This window comes from Papio anubis, chromosome 12, assembly GCF_008728515.1.
Source record: "Papio anubis isolate 15944 chromosome 12, Panubis1.0, whole genome shotgun sequence".
Lineage (NCBI taxonomy): Eukaryota > Metazoa > Chordata > Mammalia > Primates > Cercopithecidae > Papio > Papio anubis.
This window is the reverse complement of record NC_044987.1, coordinates 71,563,724-71,588,540: the sequence shown is the minus strand read 5'-3', so window position 1 is coordinate 71,588,540 and position 24,817 is coordinate 71,563,724. Positions and strand designations below refer to the sequence as shown.

Genomic DNA, 24,817 nt, shown 5'->3' with positions numbered 1-24,817 from the left:
ACAGTGTGTCTCCCTCCTAGTCCCCCATCTTGCTGTCATCTGACCTTTCCTGAGTGCCCCTGCCCCAGGCATGCTGTGTACTTGGTGTAACGCCAGGTGCCTGTCACACAGGTGCAGACCTCCAGATATAACCTTTCCTTAGCCACCTTTGGGAATACCCTGCACACCTGCTCGCCATATACTCCAGCCTCACATTGATTCTCAACTATCTGTCAAAAATCCCTTTTAGTGACAACCTTGGGTTTCTTTCTTTCCCTTCCTTCCTTCCTTCCTTCCTTCCTTCCTTCCTTCCTTCCTTCCTTCCTTCCTTCCTTCCTTTCTTTTTTCTTTTGAGATGGAGTCTTGCTCTGTCGCCTGGGCTGGAGTGCAGTGGTGTGATCTTGCCTCACTGCAACCTCTGCCTCCTGGGTTCAAGCGATTCTTCTGCCTCAGCCTCCCGAGTAGCTGTGATTATAGGCATGAGCCACCGTGCCTGGCTAATTTTTTGTATTTTAGTAGAGACAGGGTTTCACCGTGTTAGGCAGGATGGTCTTGATCTCCTGACCTCGTGATCCACCCACCTCAGCCTCCCAAAGTGCTGGGATTACAGGCGTGAGCCACCGCGCCTGGCCAACAACCTTGGGTTTCTATTCAATAGCCCTCCTTTAAGTTGTCTTTCATTAGACCTTTGTCAAAAGGGTCAGCAATGGCCATTATTCTCATCTAGCATTTCTTAGCTGGGGGTGATTTTGTTCCCAGAAGCCACTTGGCGATGTGTGGAGACATATTTTGTTGTCACACCTAGGGGTGCTACCAGTGTCTGGGGGACCAGAGGCCAGGGATGCTGCTAAACACCCTGCAATGCACAGGGCAGTCTCTGTGACGAAGAATGGTGTGGTCCCAAATGTCTGCAGTATTGATACTGAGAAGCCCTGCTCTAGTTTACCTGTTTGGCCCTGAGTGGCTCAAATGGCTCCATCAATTTCCACCCTTCTTTCCATGTTCATGAAATGCCCAACTATACTCAAGCTGACAATAGGTCCTGGATTCTCAAATATTCTAACTTACACTGTCATCAAATGTGCAAATTCCAACAGTACTACACCCAAGTCGGCAGTTTGCCTGTCAGGTATTGATGACCGATGGTTGGGGAGGTGGATATGGAAGGTGAAAGGGGGATGGTAAACAGCCCCGGTTATGTGGCAGATGGGAAGGTCCTGGGCCAGGCGGCCCATAAATCCTGCGTTTTCTAAGATCAGCCCTGTTCCAGGGAGCATGTCCCATCCTCAGAGTGATGTGTCCTCTCAGTCAGGCATCTGCAGCCTGCGGCTCTTGAGGTGGCAGGCTCAAAAAGCAGAACTGCCCTAATCTAAGAGATGCCATCTGGGGCCACATTGTTTACAACCCGTGGTCTCAATTTAGCATGGTTAGTATCAATGAGTACAGCCTGTGGGTGGATCAGTCTTGGCGTTAGGGTGGAGGGGGTGGAAGCATTTCCTGGCAATGGGGTTTCTCTCAAACCTGACTGGATCTTACCCCAAGAAAGATACTATGCTTCAGCTTTAGAACTCAGAGAAGTGTGGCCTTTGTACCTTGACAGTTTGGCAAGACATACCTGCCTGCCCAGCAGTGGGTGTACTAAAAGTTACAAAAAGAAGTGAGTTCCTCCTTCAAGTATAAATATTACATTTGAAAGTAAGCAAATACCATTAATAGTATTATAAAAATGTTTATCTTAGCTGAAGTAAGTATGAAAGTGCTTGGCACCACGGCTCACCCTCCAGGAGGTGCTCAATAAGGGATGTTCATTTTCTCCCCCATGGCACGTTATCTTTATGAAGCATTTTCACACACTAGTCCTTTCCCAGCCTGCATAACAACACTTTGAAAGGGTTCTGTGATCCACATCTTACAGGTGAGAAAACTGAGGTTCAGACGGAATGAGATGGCTGTCCCCTGAATTGCCCACCCCACAGGTGGATGGGCTGCTCTACCTCGAGAGGGACAGGACAGTCTGCGCTCCTATCAGGACCTCCATCCAGCTCTGGCATCTGCATTTTGCCCACTTTCTCCAACTCTTCCCCAGTGTACCCTCTCCCATTCCCATCCCCCCATTCCCACAAGAAGAGTCTTCACCTTCCAGGGTGTTCCTGCGGCCATCGGCACCAATGATGACGTCAAACTCAAACTCCGACAGAGAATGGTCTGCAGGGAGAAATTCTGCCCGCCAGCCAATTTCTACCAGGACAGAGAAATGAGATGAGTTGGCAGAGAGAGGTGGGAAGAGAGTGATTATAACCCCCGTGTGGTGGCTCTGAGAAATGGACAGTGCAGCCAGGTCTATGCATCCCAGAGAGAGCCTCCAGGGGAAAGGCTAGAGCAGTCCAGATTCACTCTCTAATCTGGTGTCCTCTGACCTGAGTGTCAGTTCAATCCAGGATGAAGTAAACCAGCAACACCAACTCCATGCCTGGTTTTGCTGGCCTCTGCTAGGAGTCTATCCTCAGTGCTCCATAAACTACTCTCATTTGCACCTTATTTTTCTCAACAGAGTCCACCATCTTCTCTTCACATTCTCCCACATTCTTCAGTGATTCTCATTGCTAAACAGACCCAAAAGGATGTGTAGAGTGTAAGGAAACCAGTTTTAATTTCTATTGCATGCTCAAAATGTTCTATTGTACAGTACACTGTCTTTTATTTTTTAAAAAATTCAGGTGAAGCCTGGATAATTAAGATTTAATGTCCACCAGAGGTCTGGAAAAGGTTAAGATTACAGTCTCTGAATGCCAAATGGTGAATGCTGTCCTGCTCCAAAAGCTAACTAAAGCCTCTCCTAAATTTTCAAATAATCTGGGCAGAGAACAGGATAAAACAGAAATGTACCCTAAGCAGGGAACTACAAGGTCTCTGACACTAATCTGGTCCCAAACTCAAAGCCCTTCCCAGGCAGTAGACAATTTTAATAATAAGTAAGATGCAGAGGCATCCGGAATAAACTCTCTGACCATGGTGTGTGTAAGGGATAAGAATTTAAACAAACATGCTAAAAGGAAAAAAGAGAAACATTAAGATATGCCTATATGGGTGAATATCATAGTTTATAAATGATACCTCAGTATGGTTAAGAGTATTATATATAAAATAACATCTTGAACCTTATTTCACAGTTGCTCTAGAAGCTTCACTTCACTGGATTTTAAAATGTGCCGTGGGTATAACAAGTACAACCACATATCTATGTGTGAAACACACACACAGCTTGAAGAACATGTGAATGAACCTTACCAAACAACCAAATCTATGTCTTCTGTCCTACTTATTGATTAGATTTCCTTTGCCAAAGTAGCATCCCCTTGGGACAGGGTAACCAAAGTATAGGTTTAATGGCTTAATCATAAATACCCTCGGAACCAAAGAGCAAACCTAAAGTCATAGCAATGGTAAAAAAAACGAAAACAAAAAACAAAAAACAAACAAACAAAAAACAGTAAAATCCTCTTCAGTGGCGTTATGCCAACCGGCTCTCAATAAGAATAACTCTTACAGAAACACCCTCTGGAAGCAGCAAATGGGATTTCTATTTTGTAGTATCTGCTTTCTAGGCAGAAAAGGAACATTATACTGTACTTTGATTTTCTTGATCTTCAGGAGGCTCTAGAACCTTCACGAACTCCACATTCACATGGATTTCAACTCCCAGCATCAGGGCCACCTTGAACAGGATGAGCTGTAGTTGGCGAATACCTGTCAGGCAGGAAGGAGAGAGGAACTGTCACAGCAATGCCTGAACACCACCTATATGCAGAATGCTACGTAATCACTGCTGCTCAGTGACCTTTGAGCACAGCAATATACCAACAATGATCATTACTGAGCCGGATTATGCACCAAGAGCTCTACGTTTTCTCGTCTAACTCTTACAGCGGCCCTTTGGAATCGTTATTCTCATTCTGTAGATGAGAAACTGAGGCTTAACAAGGTTAAGTGACTTGCTCAAGGAGACACAGAGCAAAGCTAGAACGTGGACTCATGTCGGTCCAATTTCTAGACCCTGTTCTAGCTGCTAGATGATGCTGTAACAAGAGAGACTCTGTCTTTCCAGCCTCCTTCCCCAGCTGGGCTCTAGGTTTGATGAAGTGAAGATGGAAAGAGGAGTAGGCAAAGACAGAGTAAAGGGCCTCAGTGAAGTACTTGATCAGTGACTCATTAGATGGGGCCTATGCCTCAGCTCTTAGACATCCAGTGGTGAGGAGTGGGTAGGAAATTCTCCCCACAAAGCTGGGTCATGGTTCCCCATCTCTTACCCACATTTCAAAACTCCCACAGTGAGTAGAATCTCATTTCTCTGTTTTGTCTCCTGCCATTCAGCACAAATGGGTATGCCTCCAAATACTTTTCTGCAGAGTGAAAAGTTTTAAACTTTTTTTTGTTTGTTTGTTTGTTTTTCTGAGATGGAGTCTCACTCTGTTGCCCAGGCTGGAGTGCAGTGGTGCAGTCTCGGCTCACTGCAAGCTCCGCCTCCCGGGTTCATGCCATTCTCCTGCCTCAGCCTCCTGCGTAGCTAGGACCACAGGCACTCGCTACCATGCCCAGCTAATTTTTTGTAATTTTAGTATTGACAGGGTTTCACCACGTTAGCCAGGATGGTCTCGATCTCCTGACCTTGTGATCTGCCCGCCTCAGCCTCCCAAATTGCTGGGATTACAGGTGTGAGCCACCACACCCAACCAGAAGTTTGAAACTTTCTGTGGGCCCTTCTGTATTTGGTGGGCTTGACTCATTTAGCATTTATTGAGCATCTATACTGTGCCAGGTGCCATGCTAGGCACAGGAGATACAGAACACGCCTTCTAATGGAGGGAACATAGGTAAACAGAATGGGGCAAGACATGGTGGTTGGGGGAGGGTGGCAGTTGTAGAACAGGGCCTTAGTTGGGGTCCTGAAAGCCAAGAGAGGAGGGACTAAGAATATCAAATCCCACAGAGAGATGAAGGACTGTGAAGGTGACAAGAGGCCAGTGAACTTGGGGGTTTGGGAGCTTTTGGAGACCCTGGTGAAAATCTCTTTAGCACAGTGGTGGGAAACACAGCAGACTGCGAGGTTAGGAGGTTTGAATGGAAAGTATAGACCAAGTCTACGCCCTTCTTTCTAGAATAAATACCTTATGGCAAGGAAAGGTGGTGGGGCAACAATAGGGCTGGAGGTCTGGCATGAGGGGAGGAGCAGGAAGACTCAGTGACGGGGCAGGTGGAAAGGAAGGAAGGAAGCCAGAGGGACTGGAACTGGAAAGGAGGTGCCAGCTGTGACTTGGCATGACACATGAGGAAGGAATGGGTGCTGGGGCAGCAGCAGAGAGAAGCGGGCCTAGACCAGGAGCACTGGAGGGAGGCCATCTGCTAGGAATGAGGTCACCGTGCTGGAGGTTTGGAATGGCCACAATGGGAAGTGGAGGAGGATGTTAACACAGACATGGAGAACTGCTGAGCAGTGCTGAGTATGATGATGTAGCTGGGGCTAGAGATGTGGCTGGGGTGATCCAAAGCCAATCAGCTTAAAAAGCCCAATCCACCTCCTGCCACGAACCACCCTACCAGGGGAGGCCTGACCTCTCCTTATAGTTATGAGGTTCCTACTCAGTCTGGTTCCAGCACACAGTAGGCGCTCAATAAATTTTCCTTGCCTCCTTTCTCACAAGTACTAGAGCTACCCTTGACAATGATCATTCTGACTGTCTCCATGTTATTCTAGAGTCCCACCAGCACTACGGCACGCTGCAGTATTTCCAAGGACTAGGGGTTCAATTAAAGCCCTGTCAATGAGGGCAGAGAAGGGTTCCTGGCCAGGAAGCCAGCCCAACCAGCCCAGGGCCCCACAAGGCATCCTGGTACCTAGCTCTGCCCCACAAGAGAACTTGATGAGAAAGCGGTGCTCAATACAGTGGTTCTAAATTGGTAACCGACATACATTCTTCCATGGGTGGGAGAGCACATCTTGAAAGCTGACACTGCAGCTCTCTGAGTAAATCCAAATTTCCACTAGACTCCTGGAATTTTCTCATCTCAAAGTGGGAATAAATTCTGGGCCACAGCTGGTAAATTCTCCTGTGTTTGAATAAATTATACCCTACGTGACTGATAATTCTCTCCAGTTGTTCCCACCCAAGCCTCATTCCTTTTTCCCATCAATTCTTGTCCTCATAAGAACATAGCTCTCAGGGCCCTCCTCCCAACCATCTCTACAGAGAAACACTGGTTGGGAGAAAGCAGCTTTTAATTCTGAAGTCTGGGGACCATGGCTGCTTCTTGCTCACTGTACAGCATGGGATGCAAAGCATTTTCCTGAGCACTTACTATGTGCTAGGCACAGTGCTAAGCACATTACAAACTTGACCTCATTTAATCTTCTCAGCAATTCTAGGAGACAGAAATTAATCACACTTTACAGGAGATAAAACTGAGGCTTGAAGAGTGTAAGGGACATATTTTGGACCCAAATCTGTTCAAACTCTTGAGCTTTCCCCATAGTGTTAACCTCCCTTTCATGGGTCACTATTGCTATACAATCATCCCTCAGTATATGCTGGAGAACCCCTGAGTATACCAAAATCCATGCATACTTAAGTCCTACAGTTGGCCCTGTGGAATTCAAGTATACAAAAAGTCAGCCTTCTATATAGGTGGGTTTTACCTCCTGCAGGTGTTTGGTTGAAAAAAACTGAGGTATAAGTGGACCCTCGCAGTTCACACCAGTGTTGGTCAGGGGTCAAGGGTCAGCTGCATAGAAAACAGCGAAAGACCTCCCCACTGCAAAGCTGCAGGAAGGGAGTCTGCCTTTCCCAAAACCTGTCTGCACATACGTAGTCCTGAGAGCTCCAGGCTTGAGGAACATCAGAGCAGAAGGGCCTCAGCACTCATCTCTCCCTCTATGAGCATTCAGGGATGCCCAGGACCTGAAGTCCACGTTCTCTATTTTCCTTCCTATTCTGGCTGAAGTCCCACCATGATGTTCTCTCTCTCTTTTTAAAACTCGGATTTTTAAAACTTTGGTATGGGATCCATCAGGAAACAAGGATCCAATTGTTTCTTTCCTCTGCTCTAAAACCTGCCATAGCTCCCCAGTAACACCAGCACAATGTCCAAACTCCTTTGTATGGAGGGTCTTGACTATCTGGCCCATTAATGGTTTTGTGTGGCCCCTTCCTCCATATTCCTTTAGCAAGTGTAACTAACCCTATTAAAGCACATTACCACTGACAAAATCTCAATGGGCTCCATCAGGGTACAGACTATGCTATTTACCTCTGCCTCTGTTTCTCTGTTTCACTCATTCATCCAACAGATGTTTATCAAGCATCCGCTATGAGTCAAGCATTCTTTCATGTCCTGGAGATAGTCTGGTGATTAAGGCATACTGCAGTCCCTGACCTCATGGTGCTTACAGTCCACTGGGGGATAACCCAGGGCCCAGAACAAGGCACAAAGCAGGCCTTTTACTAGATGTCTGTTAGTCTGATATATGGTGTCCCCAGGGACTAAGATGGAACAAGCTGGGGACTCCTACACGTGCAGAGATATGTCTCACCCAGGGCCAGTCCCCTCCCTTCATGGGATATCACTATAGACTCCACTCACTGATATGGTCGATGGAGCCAGCACAGAACTTCCCGTAGAACTTCTTGGCTCCCAGGCCCCGAAGGTCGTGGATGGTGAAAGGCCAGAGGTGTAGCACATTGTTCCGGGAGAAGGTGTCCCTCTTCTCCACCACGACCACTTTGGCTCCCAGGTAGGCAAGTTCAATGGCAGTGCGCAAGCCACAGGGTCCTCCCCCAACAATGAGACACTGCAGAGGTGAGAGAGGAGAGAGTCTTGGTAACCTCTAGCATCACAGACACGAACCCCCAGTCAGCAGGGAAACTGAGGCACAAACCCCACTCTTCCTGAACCAACCAGCAAGTGCAAGCCGTGTACCTGTTAGGGCTTGTCATTCATCCACCCAATGTACCTTACCTGTGGGCCTACCACGCACCAGCCACTGCGCCAAGCCCTGTGAGGAGTGCAGAGGTAAAGGGACTTGGCAAGGAGGCACAGTAAGATGCACATGAAGTTCAGAGTCAAAGTGAACTGGGGTTAAGTCCCAGCTCCAGTATTTGACCACTTAGTTTCCTTATCTGTGTGGGTCTACTACTCTGCTCATAAGGTTATTGTAAATAAGATCACTTTTAAAAAGCATATGGTACATCTTTGTGGTCTTGAATTAAGTAATAGTGTCTTAGATATAACAGGAAAAGCACAAACAACTAAAGAAAAAATAAATGGGACTTCAAAATTAAAACTTGGTGCTTCCAAGACCACCATCAAGAAAGTGAAAAGACAACCACAGAGAAGGGAAAAAATAGTTGCAAATCATATATCTGATATGGGACCTGTATCCACAATATATAAAGGATGTACAACTCAATAATAAAAATACAAATAGCCCCACTAAAGACTGGGCAAAGACCTTTCTTCAGAGAAGATATACAAATGGTCACTAAGTACATGAAAAGATGCTCAACCCCATTTGCCTTCAGGCAAATGCAAATTAAAGCCACGGTGAGAAATCATTCACACCTACTAGGATGACTATGATAGAAAAGAGAACAGCAAGTGTGGTGAGGATATGGAAAAACTGAAACCCTCATACATGGCTGGTGGGAAAATAAATTGGTGCAGATACATGAAAACAGTGTGGCCATTCCTCCAAAAGTTAAACATAGAGGTTTAAACCATAGGAGCCAGCAATTCCACTCCTAGATATATATACCCAAGAGAAAAGAAAACATGTTCACACAAAACCTGTACATGACTGTTCATGGCAGCATAATTCATAATAGCCCCAAAGAAAAAGCAACCTAAATGGCCACCACTGATGAAGAAACCAAATGTTGTATATCCATACAATGGAATATTATTCAGCCATGAAAAGGAAAGAAATTCGAATATACAAATAAACCTTTAAAACACTGTGCTAAGTGAAAGAAACTAGATACAAAAGGACACATATTGTATTTTGTTTATATGAAATGTCCAGAATAGGCAAATCTATGAGACAAAAGTGGATTAGTGATTGCCAGTAAATGGGGGAGGGAGAATTGGGGAATGACCGCTAATGGACACAGGGTATATTTTTGGGAGGTTCTGGAATTAGATAGTGGTGATGGTTGCATAACTTTGTAAATATACTAAAACCATCGAATTGTGTACGATAAGAGGGTAAATGTGAATTATGTCATAATAAAAAACGGTGCATGAGAAAAAAACATGGTACAGAGCTTGGCACATACTAGTGTAAATGGTGTCATTCTTATTGCTGAAACCTAGGCCCTGTCTTCTGGGAATTCTCAGGCTAGGGATAAAATACATAACTTATGAAATAAATAACTAGAACCTCACGTGGCTGTTTTTTTCTGGAGCCCAGAGGGAAAAGCTAATCCTGCCTGGTAGGTTGGAAAGGATTTTCACAGAGGAGAGTCTTTAAAATTATTACTTTAGCCTACATTTGTTGAGCACTTACTATGGATCAAACAGTTTCAAGTGCTTTCTGTGTTTTAGCTCTTAATCCTCACAACAAATCTAAGCAACTATTATGGTGCCCCTTTCACAGATGGGGAAATTGAGGCACAAAGCAGCTGCTTAATTGGCTCATGCTTTTACAGATTGAAAGGGGGAGAGCTGGGATTCAAACCCAGGTAGTCTGATTCCAAAGCCCACCATGTTGGACTGCTTCTGGTTTGCCAGGAATAAAAAAGAAAAAAGAACATTTCAACAGAGGTAACTGCCCTTTTCAAAGAGAAAGAGAAAGAAGCTCAAGGTGGATGGAGAGAAGGATACTTTGGGAGAAGAGATGGGAAGGAGAGAAAAGAGAAAGAGAGTTGGTCTGGAGCCAAATGGTGAAAGTCTTTTTTTTTTTTTAAGACACAGTTTCACTCTTGTTGCCCAGGCTGGAGTGCAATGATATAATTTTGGCTCACCGCAACCTCTGCCTCCTGGGTTCAAGTGCTTCTCCTGCCTTAGCCTCTGAGTAGCTGGGATTACAGGCAAGCACCACCATGCCTGGCTAATTTTTTTGCATTTTTAGTAGAGATGGGGTTTCTCCACATTGGTCAGGCTGGTCTTGAACTCCCAACCTCAGGTGATCCGCCCACCTTGGCCTCCCAAAGTGCTGGGATTACAGGCGTGAGCCACCGCGCCCAGCTGGTGAAAGTCTTAAGTGCCAAAGGCATATTTTACGACCTTGGTCCTGTTGGCATTTGGGCCATGTGGGCAGAGGTGACAAAACAGGATTCTGCACAAGTCCCACACTCGGTCCCCAATGGACACTGCATGCTAAAAAGACAAGGATCCTTCCCCAGGGAAGACACACGATGACCTAGGAGAGCTATATTGGGCAAAAGCCTTTTCATTCATAGAAAATCTTACGAGGAGCACCAATACTGTCTAAAACCAGAGGAAAATGGCAATACTCTGGCTGAAAGCATCAGAAGAAACTCTTTCCTAAGGCAGGAGTTTGCCTGGGGGATCTGACTACCCGCAGCAAGGCAACAGGCAAGGGCATCTGCACCCACTCCTCAGTTCTTGACATTGCAGAGGCATCTGGTAACTGTCCTTCTGCTTGAGATCAAACCTTATCTTAAAAAAACACATTCCCCTTCCTCTAGCAAATGTTCCATCATCCAGTTATCACTCAGCTGGGCCTGCAGGGTCCCAGAGGGAGAGTGCAAACAAGCATATCAGGAGCTCCCACACCACAATCAGTGTGGCTTACTGGTTGGAACCTTCCAGAGAGTTTGTAGACACCTAATTAGGGGAAATGAAGTCACCACTGAGATCCAGCTCAAGACTTCAGGGAGTGAGTGGGTGTGCAAGCCCATGTGCTTCCTCTCTGGATAGAGCCACCGGGAAAGGACCAAGCCCCACGTCCCAAGCCTGGCACTAGTCTCTACCTCACTCTCCACAAACAGCTCCTTGGCTTGGACATAGCCAGACAATGAGAGTCATTTCAAAGCACGACTCCAAGCCCCGACACTGGTGAGGTTTGCTTTGGGGTTAAGTCTGGATTCACTGCATTTCTTTGCAGTTAGCACATCTTTTCCTGTTTGCTGAGTTCTGTCCCTCTGGGGCCACGGATGGAGCAGGGGTAGAAGGATGTGGGGTGAAGAGGGGCAGGAAAGAAGGAAGGGAGGCCCCTGCATCCTTCTGTCCACCAGGCCCGACACAGCACTGCTCCCTGGACAAGGCAGGAGATCCCTTTCCCACCAGTCAGGGGGCTGCCGTGCATTTTGCGGGCAAACAGTAGCTGGTGTACAGTTTCTGATTCTCTTGGCTAAACCTAAAATCCCATTGGCAAAAGCTCAGTTTTCCCACCATCCTGGGCCCCAGTACATATTTCGGGCCTGAAATTTCAGAGATGCCAGTCATACCGTAATCTAAAGTCAAAGCAAATACCAACGGGCCTAATTATATAAAGGGAGAAAATTTGGTACAGATGTTATCGAGGCCAGAGAGACGGCTTGTTGGCAGAGGCCAGGCCAGGTTTTCTCTGGACGTACTTGTTGTGATTAATATGGGAACTCGGTGTTCTGACAAGACGCCAAATACCATGGCAGCCACATGCCCGGGCAGAGGAGTGGGAGAGAGGAGGACTTCCCCAGCATGCCCACTGTAGATACTCTGGACACTGGATGTGGTCCAAACAGACCACAGATGCAAAGGGTTGTGGTAACTCGATCTGAAGGAGCTCTTTCCTCAGACCCAGCCAGGCCTTATGTCCAAGGAAGGAAAGCTTTTCATTAAAACTCAATGAGATTATATGCTCCTTCCCTGTGCTCCCGTGAGCTCTATCCTTTCTGCTTCCCCAGAACAAGCTCTGCGAGTCATATTGTCTGTGTCTGACCCACAGCCAGTACAAGGGTTCCTCTAAGGCTGCCCCTGTCCTCTGCATTTCTGTGTGTTCAGAGCCCAGTACCAGGCCTGCTACCTAGGAGGCCTCAACTGATAGCTGATGGATGAACTCTCCACACCCTCTCCACCTACCCAGTTCTGGCTCTGCATCCACAACTGGGATGTTCAGTTCACACCAGTTGGGGATTCACGTTTACAGATTCCCACCCAAACTAGGGGAGCCAGGGTCTGCCAGGGCCACCAGTATCAGGGATGTTAGCATATCTGTGTGATCAGGTGACATAAATTATTACCCAGTGGGGAGCAGGGCAGAGCCAACACCAGCAGGAAATCCATTGTATAGATAAGCTCGGCGGTGTTCAGGCCTCCACGTTAGCACAGAGGAGAGACAAACGCTACATGGAAAAATCAGCTCTTTATCAAGGGTCAGGATGGGGGGATGGTGACCAACTAACCGATGGTCAGGACACAAGGACTGGGCAGCCCCAGCTCACGTGTGACTCCTGCTCCTCCCCAGGAGCCCCTGCAAACACAACCCACTTCTTGACATGGTGCATCTTCCAGCCACCCCTCTCGCCAGCCCACAAGTGGACAAGTGTGCTGGGGCTATGTCAGGAATGCATAAGAGATTCAGCCCCCAGAGGGAGATGCTGAGGGGACCAAGACCTAAGCCAGGGGTTAGCAGTCTGCAGGCTTCATTTCCGCTTCTGAATCCCACCCTCGTGTTCCTTGAGAGCTGTGTGTGCAGACACTGCAGCAAGGGGGAGTGCAGAAGCCAGCACCTGACCAGGGTGTGGTGTTCTCTAGCCCGCTTACCCACCCTGCACCTCACCTAGAAAGGACGGTTGTGAGACCTAACTGCATGGTGCCCAGCACATTCTACTTGCCAGGCACTGTCCTAATTGCTTTGTGTATTTCCTCCTTGCAACTGCCCCATGAAGGTGTTATTATCACCCCCATTTTATAAGTGAAGTTAACTAAGGCACTGAAAAGTTAAGCAACTTCCTCCAGGCACCCTTGTTAAGTCTCTTTTTGAGTAAAGACGGTAAGAAATGTCTTTAAAGTCACATAACGAATAAGCTGTCAGATCTGGATTTGAACCCAGGTAGTATTGGTCCAAAGTCTATGCTCTTACCGGCTTGACTGACAGTGAAGCCCGACCTCAGTGGTGAGCTCAGGATGAAGTGAGAGGACTTGGCTCCTTCCCTGCATTGAGCACACTGCGGCCTCCTGAATGGAGCTGGGGTTCAGGCTGGGTTCACAGGGGCTCTGCATGGAACGAGCAAGCCATGTCCAGCCTGAGCTTCATGTGCTTCCACAGGGTGGGAGGTCATAGGCTGGACAAAGCTTGAGCCTGTGCAAGTCACACTGGCAGGTGCCACCACAGTGGGAGTTTGGGCTTGGATAATGCAAGCCTCCTTTGGTGAGGGTGGCCCTGGCAGCAAGCTGGGCATGGGGGAGGTCATGCATGGTGCTGTCTCCCTGGTAGCCGCAGTCCTCCCAGCACACTGACCTGCAGGCCAGCTCCCCAGGGCAGTGCACTGGTGCCAGCGACGTGCCACCATACTTCCTGGTGTGGCTCTGCAGCCTCCCTGGCTCTCAGGACCAGCCACTTATCTGAATCCAGGCAGGAAGCCCCTGGCTGTCACTGGTTTACCGTGAATAAGAACAGCTTGATTCAGAATCGCAGGATGGAGAGTTTTCAAATCCAAGGTGCCACCCACCTGCCAGAATGTGTGTGTTGGGGGAGAGTTTGCAGTAGGGGCCTGGCTGCACGGCCTCAACCCTGCAGGGCAGTGCTGGGGTTTACTCACGAGAGATGGGGCTAACACTTGCTGCCTGCTTATAATGTACAAGAGCTGTGCTAAGCATGTTTGAAGAAATACATCTCACTTCATTCTTACAGTAACCCTGAATTAGGCATATTCATCGTCATTTGGCACATAGGAAACTGGAGCTTGGGAAGGTTAAATGACATGGCCATGGTAACAGAACCAGGGTGAAAACCTAACCTCTGATCCCAGGGAACATGCTCAAAATCACCTGAGGTTCTAGCTGTGGAGGAATCTCTGGGAGGGGGTTGGCCAGTAGGGGCTCCCCAGGGGAACTTGAAGTGCTGCTCTGGGCAAGGAGTTCCATCTCATCTGAATTGACATGGCCCTGACATCTCCAGACTCTCTTCTGTATCCAGTTATTCCTGAGTAAAAATTACACACCACTTCTCAATCTTAGAAATTTACAGAAAGAAAATGGAAAAAGGTATCCTATGCTTTGTACGTTCCCTAAAAAAACACAACTAATTCCTCTGAGAAACATTCCGTTTCTCTCTGTCCTTCCCTTCCATCCTGAGCCAGTGTTCTCCTCCTCCATGACCAACTGTAACCAGTAGCTGCAGGGTCTGGATTTTCAGGGACAGTTTTATTTGCAGACATTCTGCCTCTTGGCCTCAGAAGTTCGCTCACTGCTGCCTAGTTTAGAAGTTATAAGGACAATCCTCAAGGCTTGTACATCTCTGGATACTGGTTGGGTCTCATGGCATCTCCCCATTTAACACATAGGTTCCCTGAAGTCAGGGTGTGAGGGCTACCCCTGTACTCCTGCCAGCAGCAGAGTCGAACATCTCACTTGAGATCTGAAAGTGTGGAGGGAACAGGCCAACACAGACCCATCTTTGTTGATGCCTGTGCATCTTTATCGGGAAGACTTAGAGTAATAATAGTATTAATAATAGCAATAATGAAAACAAAGCTACTGCTTATTGCCTGCTTATAACGTACGTGAATTGTGCTAAGCACATTATAAGAAATGCATCCTGAGTCATTCTTACAATCGCCCTGAATTAGGCATGTTCATAGCCATTTGGCAGATAGGAAAACTGGAGCTCGGGAAGGCTAAATGACTTGGCCATGGTAATAGAACCAGGGGAAGAACCTAGCCTCTGACTCCATACTCAAAATCCCAATCCTATATTAATCCTTCCAGGTTTCCATGGAGTGTTATGTGGCAGGGCATTAATATTCTTCTTCCCATCTAAGATATGTAAAGGACTAGTGAGATGGCTCTGGGGATTACAGGCTCATGTTCCCAAACCTCAGGAAACTGGCTGGCTGGGAACTAGAGAAGAAGAAAAAAAGATACGATGAATGCTAGATTGTTTGGTATTACCTCTCACTACTTTAGGAATTTAGAGAAGGAACAGATTAGTGACTTCAGTCAAGAAAGGATCCCTCCAGGAGATAGACCATGAATGGGGAATCGAGGCTGAAGACTGGAGAAAGAGAACAAATGGCATGCTGAGAAAGACGTGGTTTGCAGGGCAGTGGCTAGTGAAGTGAGGGTCAGGGTTGGTGAGGAAGGCGAAACCAGGCAGTAGAGAAAGAAAGAGCCAGATCATGGAGAGTCTTAGATGGCAGACTGAAGAGTCTGGACTTTATTCCCCTACTTTGGCTTTTATGAGCTTGGAATAGGATGGAGGTGCTACTATAGGACAATTGGTTCCAGAGCAATAACAAAGATGGTAAGAAGACAGAAAAGAAACTAGAGGTGGAGAGGCAGTCAGGGCAGCCTTTGAAACAGTTGACCTACTTTCTTGACTGTCTCGTGCCCTGCAGCTGCTGAGGCACCCTTGCTGCTGCTCCTCATCTTCCTGTCCTCTATACCTGGGAGTGCCTGGGCTCAGCCTTTATACCCTTCCCTTATTGACCTTGACACCGTCTACTTCCCCGCCTACATGCTGATGGTGCTCAACCCTGAATTTCCCCCAGAGTCCGGATTCCCCTAGCCAACTGTACACTGATATTTCTACCTGCTCCAATAAGCACTACTCACATAACAGATCTACAACTGAACTCTTATTCCCTCCCTGCAAAAACATGCTTTTCCCCCATCAACACGGTCTTGGTAAGTGTTACCTACTTTTCTACCTGCTTAGACCAAAAATCTTGAATCAATCTTGCTTGCTTCCTCTCCTCTTTCCTCACAACTAATCCACCAATAAATCTTGTTGACTACCTTCAGAGCAGATATAGAACCCAATCAATTTTCACCTGCTCACACAATGCCCCCTTATCCAAGTCATGGCCACCCTCCTTTGACCTGATGTCAGGGCTCCTATCTGGTCTCCCAGCTTCTAACCTTGTCACTTTGCAGTCTGTCCCCACACAGCAACCAGAGCAGTCCTCCTCAAGTCAGATCATGTCACTCACTCCTAGCTCACATCCTTTCATGTCTGCCTGTGGCACTTAGAAGTCAGAATCAGAGGATGTGGCTATGGCCTTAGGGGCCTATATGATCTCAACCTCCAGTTTCCCTTCTGTCCTCTGCTCCCACCACCCCTCCTCTCACACTCCAGTTGTACTGGCCTCACTTTGTTTTCTGTCTAGAACACTCTTCCTCTAAATATATATATACATATAGCTATTTTCTAATACAAAAAAAGAAATCTATTGCAGAAAACACATGGGTCTAGTTTTATTTGTCTTCATATTAAACTCTAGTTTTCCAAACAGCATTTTAAACATTTGTAAATATTTCCAGCATCTACTTTTATATTTTTCCATTGTGATTTTTTTTTTTAACTATTAGTTTTACAATATTTTTGGGCAACATTTCATTATAACATTTTTCAGATATATGGAGAAACCACAAGACATCCAAATACTCACCATCTAGATTCTATGATTAGATTTTCTTCTCCTTGCTTTAGCACATATCTATTTACACCTGTCTATCCTTCTACTCACTCGTCAATTTATCTTATTTTGTAGTGCATTTCAACTAAATAGCAGAATCAATACATTTCCTCCCAACCAAATATTTTGGATGTATCTCATTGACTAGAGTTCAATATTTGCTCAAGTTTTTGTTTTGTTTTGTTTTGGTTTGGTTTGGTTTGGTTTGGTTTTTAGAGACAGGGTCTTTCTCAGTAGCCCAGGCTGGAGTACAGTGCCATGATCATGGCTCACTGCAGCCTTGAACTCCTGGGCCCAAATGATCCTCCCACCTCAACCTTCCTAGTAGTTGGAACTATAGATACACACCACCACACCTGGCTAATTAAAAAAAAAATTCTGTAGAGACAGGGTCTGCCTATGTTGCCCAGGCTGTTGGGCCCTCAAGCAATCATCTTGCCTTGGCCTCCCAAAGTGCTGCTAGGATTACAGGTATAAGCCAGCATGTCTGACCTGGGTTTAAGGTAAAATGTATATAAAATGAAATCTACATACTTTTTGTTCCTACTGCCTGTATAATTGCAGAAAGGTGCACATATCTTTTTTTTTTTTGAGACGGAGTCTTGCTCTGTCGCCCAGGCTGGAGTGCAGTGGCGCGATCTTGGCTCACTGCAAGCTCCACCTCCTGGGTTCACGCCATTCTCCTGCCTCAGTCTCCCGAGTAGCTGGACTACAGGCGCCCACCACCACGCCTGGCTAATTTTTTGTATCTTTAGTAGAGACGGAGTTTCACCGTGTTAGCCAGGATGGTCTCAATCTCCTGACCTCGTGATACGCCTGCCTTGGCCTCCCAAAGTGCTAGGATTACAGGCGTGAGTCACCGTGCCCGGCTGAGGTGCACATATCTTAAACATATCATTTGATGTGAAAAATTACAATATATTTTCTTCTTACAGCCTCGGTTTTCTCCCTGTGAATGGTCATTCTTCAGCTGACCCTGCGAGTTCTTGTCACCTGGGCTCTGGTGCTGGTACCCTGGTGTGTTCTTTTAACAGCACAAAGCTCCTAGTTAAGGAGTCAGGCCTGGGTCTGGCCAGTTGTCTTCTTCAGGAGAACAGGAGACACAGGGTCTTCCAAGACCCAAAAAGGGGTGTCAGCGAAATCTCACATTTCTTTAGGAGGAAGAGGGGAGGCTTCTGAGATGGGCTGAGTCAAGATATATTCAAGGCTAAAAAATGTAGGGCCGGTTATAACCTACATGTGGGGAAAAAGGCAGAGCTAAAATATATAAACAATATAACATCCAGAAATAGAGCAGTTCATTTTTGCCATTTTCTCTTTTTCTTTTTAGTTGCTTAGTAACTGTTCAAGTCTATCAGTTCAGTCATGCAGGGGTCCCCACACTGCAATAATAATAGCTAACACTCTTTACTACATGCCAGGCCCGTTGTAAGGGTGTATTAACAACAATGCATATCCATCATCCACATTTTACGGCTGTAGCTATTCAGCAATGAAGCTAGGATTCAAATCCTGGTATCTGGTTCAGAGACCATGTTTTAACCATTGTGCCACAGAGATGACAGCCCACCACCTAGACTTTCCTAGCCCAGAGAACTCCAGGCAGGACTGTAAGCAATGCTGTCAATCTACCCAATAACAAACATTTCCACTCGGCAGGTGCCATGGCCAGGGGCCACTGAGGTCACCAAAGGTGTCTATTAAGTGTCTTCCATATTATTGCCAGACCTGCTTGAAATATATTCACTCATTTAGTCCCTGCAGGAACTCCTAAGAAAATGGCATTGCTGCTCACATTTTGCAGTTGAAGAATTGAGGTCCAGAGGCAAAATGATGTAACATAGCCAGCATGTGCTGAACTCTGACATCATATCCAGCACCAGTTCTAAGTGTGTCACATGTATCAGTTCATTCAAATCTCACAACCAGCCCAGATTATGAAACCAAGGCATGAAATGCTTAACTAGCATGTTCAAGGTCACCTCACGCGGTATGTGGAGGAACTGGCATCTGAATCCAGGTGGTCAAGCTCCAAAGCAGAAACTCACATCCATCATGTTACACCTGCCTGACTTCACACAGCTGATAAAGGGCAGAGCTGGGAGTCACTGCCAGGTGAGACTCCTACATTGCCCTCTCTGCCACCTTTCTTTGAAGTGTTAGGGCCCACTGTCTTTCTAACTCCTTCTCTCTCCCTCACAGGCACTTGAATCCTCTACTGGCACCACCTCATCCCATGACCACTCATGACCACAGACAAGGCTGACCCTATCCATGGTCAACAGCTTTGTTGTTATAGAGGCTGGCCTCTATAGAAAGCCCATGATGAGGCCTGGAAATGGATCTGCATGAGAAAAGTCCAGGGATTCCTTCAATTTCACCAATTCCTGTTGCTCTAAAGTCAGCAAGGGAGAGACTACTCATCTGAGCTTAGCAGCTGTTCCTACAGCCCAGAGCTGGAGCCAAGGAGTGCAAGGCTATCATGCTGTTCTACAGCCATATCTGGACCGACTGCTATGTCCACAGCTAACCACCTTGCCAAGAACCTTAGAGTGTCCCCCTTCTCCTTTTATGAAGTCTCTTGCCCTATAGACAGGTGCTGAATGAACATAGCTTAGGGGTCTAAACACAACTTAATTCAGGCCTGCAAACAGGAAAAGACTCGCCAGCCCTTGACTGACGTTACTGGGAAAATAGCGGATATGGCTGCATAGTGAGGGACCTGAGATTAGAAGCAGGTGGCCTGTTTGCTCGCTGTGTAGCTTTGAACACAGCAGCTTATTACATCTGATGTCAGTTCTCTCAACCATAAAAGAGGAATAAAGCAGTTCCTACCAGGCAGGATTGTTATGGGGATGGAATCAATACACTGCAGAATTGTTCATAGAACAGCCTCGTATGGCATATGGCAAGCACTCAGTAAATGGTAGCAATGACCCATGGCTCCTCCCCTCCCTCCTTTCTCAGGAGGAATCCTTTATTTTATTTTTTGAGACTGAGTCTCACTCTGTTACCCAGGCTAGAGTGCAGGGACATGATCTCAGCTCACTGGAACCTCCGCCTCCTGGGTTCAAGTGATTATCCTGCCTCAGCCTCCCAAGTAGCTGGGATTGCGGGTGCCCACCACCACACCTGGCTAATTTTTGTATTTTTAATAGAGACGGGGTTTCACCATGTTGGCCAGGCTGGTCTTGAACTCCTGACCTCAGGTGATTCACCCACCCGCCTCAGCCTCCCAAAGTGTTGGGATTACAGGCGTGAGCCACTGCGCCTTGCTTCTGAGGAGAAATCCTTTATGTGAAATCAGATTTTGACCTCTAAGAGCTCAGAGTTCAGTCCATCCCATTTGGGGACATGGACACGGCGATCCCAGCAGTTCAAGGCTGGTGGCAGTTTGCATCCACTGACAGACACACTGCCTTTGCTGGGGTATCTCCAAGCTGGTGAGTGAGCCCCACCTGGAGCCGGGGTGCCCAGGAGGCTGCTGAGCTGACTTTTCCTGCACTGGCGAGCTGCCCTGCCCACCTGCACTTGCACGTGCGTGCACTGTCCAAGCTGAAAGGGACCTTAGACCCCTCAGATTCGCACTTTTTTTTCTATAAAGGGCCAAATAGTAAATATTTCAGCCTTTTCACCAAACGCGGGCTTAAATCATGCGGTTCAATGCACCCCTCCTCATAACCCCTTGCCATTGGTGGGTTTTGGGAGGAGGGGTGGGGGGGAAGTCCAAGAAGTTATTTCAGGGATCCCAGAGGCCATTTTTTGTACCTCTGAAAGTCTAATGGAGCTCCTTGCTGGTCCTCCTGCCCTGAACGGCCTTCCTTTAGATCTTTGAACGTAGCTCCTTCTTGCCATTCAGGTCTGAGCTCAAACATCCCACTCCCTGGAGCTGATACCTTCTCAGCCCTACCCATTACTCTCTCACATTTCCGTTTGTTTTCTGCATAGTGCTTATCACAACCCAATCTCTCTCTCTTTTTTTCTCTTTCTTTTTGGAGACAGGGTCTCACTCTGTTGACCAAGTTGGAGTGCAGTGGTGCAATCACGGCTCACTGCAGCCTTGACATCCCAGGCTCGAGCAATCCTCCCATCTCAGCTTCCTGAGTAGCTGGGACTACAGGTGTGTAGCACCATGCCCAGCTAATTTTTTTGTATTTCTTTGTAGAGATGGGGTTTCACCATGTTACCTAGACTGGTATCAAACTCCTGAACTCAAGCAATCCACCTGCCTTGGCCTCCCAAAGTGCTGGGATTGCAGGCACATCTGGCCTACAGCTTTTTTTTTTTTTTTTTTTTTTGAGACATAGTTTCGCTCTGCTGCCTGGGCTGGAGTGCAATGGCATGATCTCGGCTCACTGAAACCTCCGCCTTCCAGGTTGAAGCAACTCTCCTGCCTCAGCCTCCTGGGTAGCTGGGATCATAGACACATGCCACCACACCTGGCTAATTTTTCTTTTTCTTTTCTTTTTTTTTTTCCCAAATAGAGATGGGGTTTCACCATGTTGGCCAGGCTGGTCTTGAACTCCTGACCTCAAATGATCTGCCCGCCTCAGCCTCCCAAAGTGCTGGGATTACAGACGTGGGCCACTGTGCCCGGCCATCTTTTCTATTTGTTAAATAGATCACTTTGTTTGTCTCCCTCTAGAATATGAGCTCCACTAAAGCAGGGGCCTTGTCTCTCATTCATAGCTGTATCCCCAGAGGCTAGAGCAGTTCCTGATCCTTAGCAGGTACTGGTAAATATTTGCCAAATCAATCAGTCAATCAAATCAAATCAAATCATACCTTTACCCCAAATCAGGATGTACACTGAGGCTGACTGAAATACAATAGTGCATATTTATGAAGATACTGTCTTGGGGCTTTACATATATTATCTTATTAGATAAGGGATAAACTAACTTATAAGATAGCAACTATTTTATCTCCTTTATTTCAGGTGAGGACATTGAAGTTGAAGTCCTGCTACTTAAAGATGCTTATCTGGTAAAAGGCAGAGCTAAGTTTCAAACCCAAATCTGTTCAACTCTGGACTCATGCTATTAATCACCACTCTTGCTAAATTTTGCATGGGATTGTGACAATTTAGTGTGAACACAAATTATCTGTGGCTGATTAGAAATGCTGACGGCAGTGATGTGACTTTACACTTTACAAAAATGGAGAGAAGATATTGTCACCTAACATATGCAACCTTGTCTGTGAAACAACTTATTTTGAAGCACAAATTTTGGGGTCAGGGGAGAAAAGGAATAAAAGCTGAAAATAAGTAGGGCTTTTACTACCTTTACCAATGAAATAACTAGCTTCAGGTACAGGAAACAACTTCAGATGTCACAAAGCCAGTTAGAGGTGACAGAAAATCCTCAAGTTTCCCAAGGGAAAAGCCATTTGGTCAACTGCACCTTGATCCATCTTCTGGGGGTTGGATACACATCTGATATCCAGCCCACAGAAGATGGTTATGTAGGAGAGTCCAGAACCCTGATTCTTCAAGAGACAAATCCCAGTGTCTTTGCAGAAGAAAGCCTTTCCCACTAGAGGAACTTTGAGGCCTTGCAGATAATAAGAGAACAGCAAGCCCCTTAGTACATCTCACACATGCCTTCCAGGCCAGACAACCCATACTCACCAGTGGAATGTAGTTTTGAGTCAACTTGCAGCTGCCACAAAAGGAGTTAGCAGACTTTCTCAGAAGTTCTTGATAACTCCAAGTGGGTCACCTTACACCATAAAGTGGTTTGTAATTAAAATGTTTTTGAAACTGTGAACAGACCAAAGTGTCTAGACATTGGGAGGCTCCAATCCTACACCATCCCGACTGCCCATGATTACTGTATGATAGATACCCACAACCTGCCAAAGAACATGTTATGTTTTCTCTATCAGAGCATCTTTAAGGGCAAATTTCTGGAAAGCCTCTCCTCACAGCCTGCTGGGAGTTGCCTGGGAAATCTTTGGCCACCAAGAGGAAGGCATGCCTGGGCATCTAGGGCACTTTCCCTCTGGAGGCAGGCCTGGGCTTGCAGAATGTGAGCCATAGCTGGCTCAGGCTGGCTGCGGAAGCCCACATATGGAAGGCAGGATTTCCGGGACCCAGGTCTGATGCATCATCACTGTAACCCTTCAGAGAAAACAAACTGATTCTCCAGCTCAAAATCAGGAAGGTGGTGGAGGTAGTGGGGGTGGTGTGATAAGTTAGGTTAGCGAATACATAGTTTAAACCCTGCAAAACTATTAAAGGAAAATTGGGCATTTGGAAACCACTACCCTAGCTCCCTGCAATACCTGATCCTACCCATGTACCAAGGGGAAAAGCATATGTATCATTTATTTTTCATCTATGCGTTCATTCAAAAAACACTGAATGAACAGCTATTTTCTAGGCATCATATCGCGTGCTAGGGAAATACAGATGGACACATCACATTTTTTGACCATAGGTACTCACACTTTAGCAAAAAAACATAAAACAAACAAAACAACAACAACAACAACAAACACCAAAGGTTCCTGAGCAAGAGAACTTTACACATAGTGGGGACTGGGAAAGAGCAGAGGCAAGGACCTGGAAGGAAGCCACTTGCAGCAAATGCAGAGGTCCCACTAGGCAGGAAAGTAAAGGAGGGGTTGGATGAGACACATTTAATGTATAAAGGTTAAGAGATTACACATTCAGGCTGGAGGGTAGAAGGAAGAAATGAAATTGACTCATTTCTCAGAGTGGGAGAATGGTGATGCTGTGCACTAAGGCTGAAAGTCAGAAAGAAGAAATTTAGGGAGTGGGAGGGGTGAGGAAGCGTAAAATTATGAATTTAGTTTTCTACTTGTTAAGTCTGTCAGGTACTCATTGAAAATCTAAAAGATGTGTAGAAATCCTAATAGTTGATCCAGAGAGTCCACAGAGTAAGTGACACAGATTTTAACAATAATGCTAGTTTCTATTTAGTGGAGGTCTACCATGTATCAGGTATGCTACCTTCAATTTCATTGAGCCCTAACAAGAATCCTATAAAGTAGGTATGATTGTGTCCATTTCACAGATGAGGAAGTAGAGGCTCTGAAACGTTAAATAACCTGCCCAGGGTCACAGGTATCTGACTCTGGCCATTATGCTTTTTCTACTATGCCCTAAGACCTCCAATTTTAGTGTCATTGTCAATGAGAGAAGATTGGTTCATCAAAAGTGAGAGTAAAACAATGCTGTCCAATAGAACTGGATTTCTCAACCTCAGCACTACTGACATTTGGGGCCAGATAATTTTTGTTGTAGGGGGCTATGCTGTGCATTGTAGGATGTTTAGCAGCATCCTTAGCCTCTTTCAGCTAGGTGCTAGTACCAACCACGCCACTCCCACAACAGTATGACAATAAAAAATGTCTTCAAATATTGTCAAATGTCCCTCTAAGGCAAAACAGCCACCAGTTAAGAATCACTGCAGTAGAAATACAATGTGAGTCACACGTGCAATTTTCAATTTTCTGATAGCCACAATTTTTCTAAAAAAGTAAAGAGAAATAGGAATTTAATTTCAATATTTTAATCTATTATATCCAAAATATTATCATTTCAACATGTAATCAATATAAAAGTATTGATAAAATATTTGATAATCATTTTTTATATTAAGCCTTTAAAATGAGGTGAGTATTTTACACTTACAGCATAGCTCAATGTGGACTTACCACAGTTCAAGTGCCCCAGCCACGTGGCTTGTGACACCCATAATGAACAGCAAAGAGCTGGAGAAAAAAAAGAAGGGAATTGCCCACATACATGGATGGGAGGAGGAGGAGCAAAAGCAACACTGAACAGTGGGCAGAGAGGGTCACAGACAGCCTCTGGGGTCCTAGCAGTTCAAGCTTTTCCTTCCCCACCCCACCCCAGGAACTGCCCCTCCCTATCAACAATCTGCCTACCCCAGGGAACAAGGGCAAAAGACGGGACTGAAGAAAGCTGGAGGGAAAGCCCAGGGAGGGTGCCCTGGGAAGCCCACCCACACAGACAGTGGGGAGTCACCCTGGGCTTTCAGGGAGGCAGCTGCCAGCCTCCAGCAAGATAGCCGAGAAGACAGATACGGACAACTCATCCACTCTCGGGAACACCCAGTCACCTCCACCAGCAGCTGCTGACACAGCGCCGATTCCAGCCCAAGGAACCGCTGAAACTAAGCCTTCAAAACCACAGCGTCTCAGTCCAGCTC

General features: G+C 46.4%; 1 protein-coding gene across 40 annotated transcripts in view; it reads right to left on the bottom strand.

The window, feature by feature from the left end:
• MICAL2 (microtubule associated monooxygenase, calponin and LIM domain containing 2) overlaps positions 1-24,817 on the bottom strand; it is a 295,251-nt gene that overhangs the window by 142,680 nt on the left and 127,754 nt on the right. For all 40 annotated transcript variants that reach the window (XR_002517066.2, XR_002517069.2, XR_002517067.2 and 37 more), the window contains 3 exons: positions 7,615-7,822; positions 3,610-3,726; positions 2,116-2,217 (listed from right to left, as the gene is read on the bottom strand). Coding sequence is in view for 34 of the 40 variants with exons in the window: in XM_017948611.3 (XP_017804100.2) it covers positions 2,116-2,217; positions 3,610-3,726; positions 7,615-7,822 (427 nt within the window). In the remaining 6 variants the exon portion in view is untranslated. The remainder of the gene's footprint in view (positions 1-2,115; positions 2,218-3,609; positions 3,727-7,614; positions 7,823-24,817) is intronic.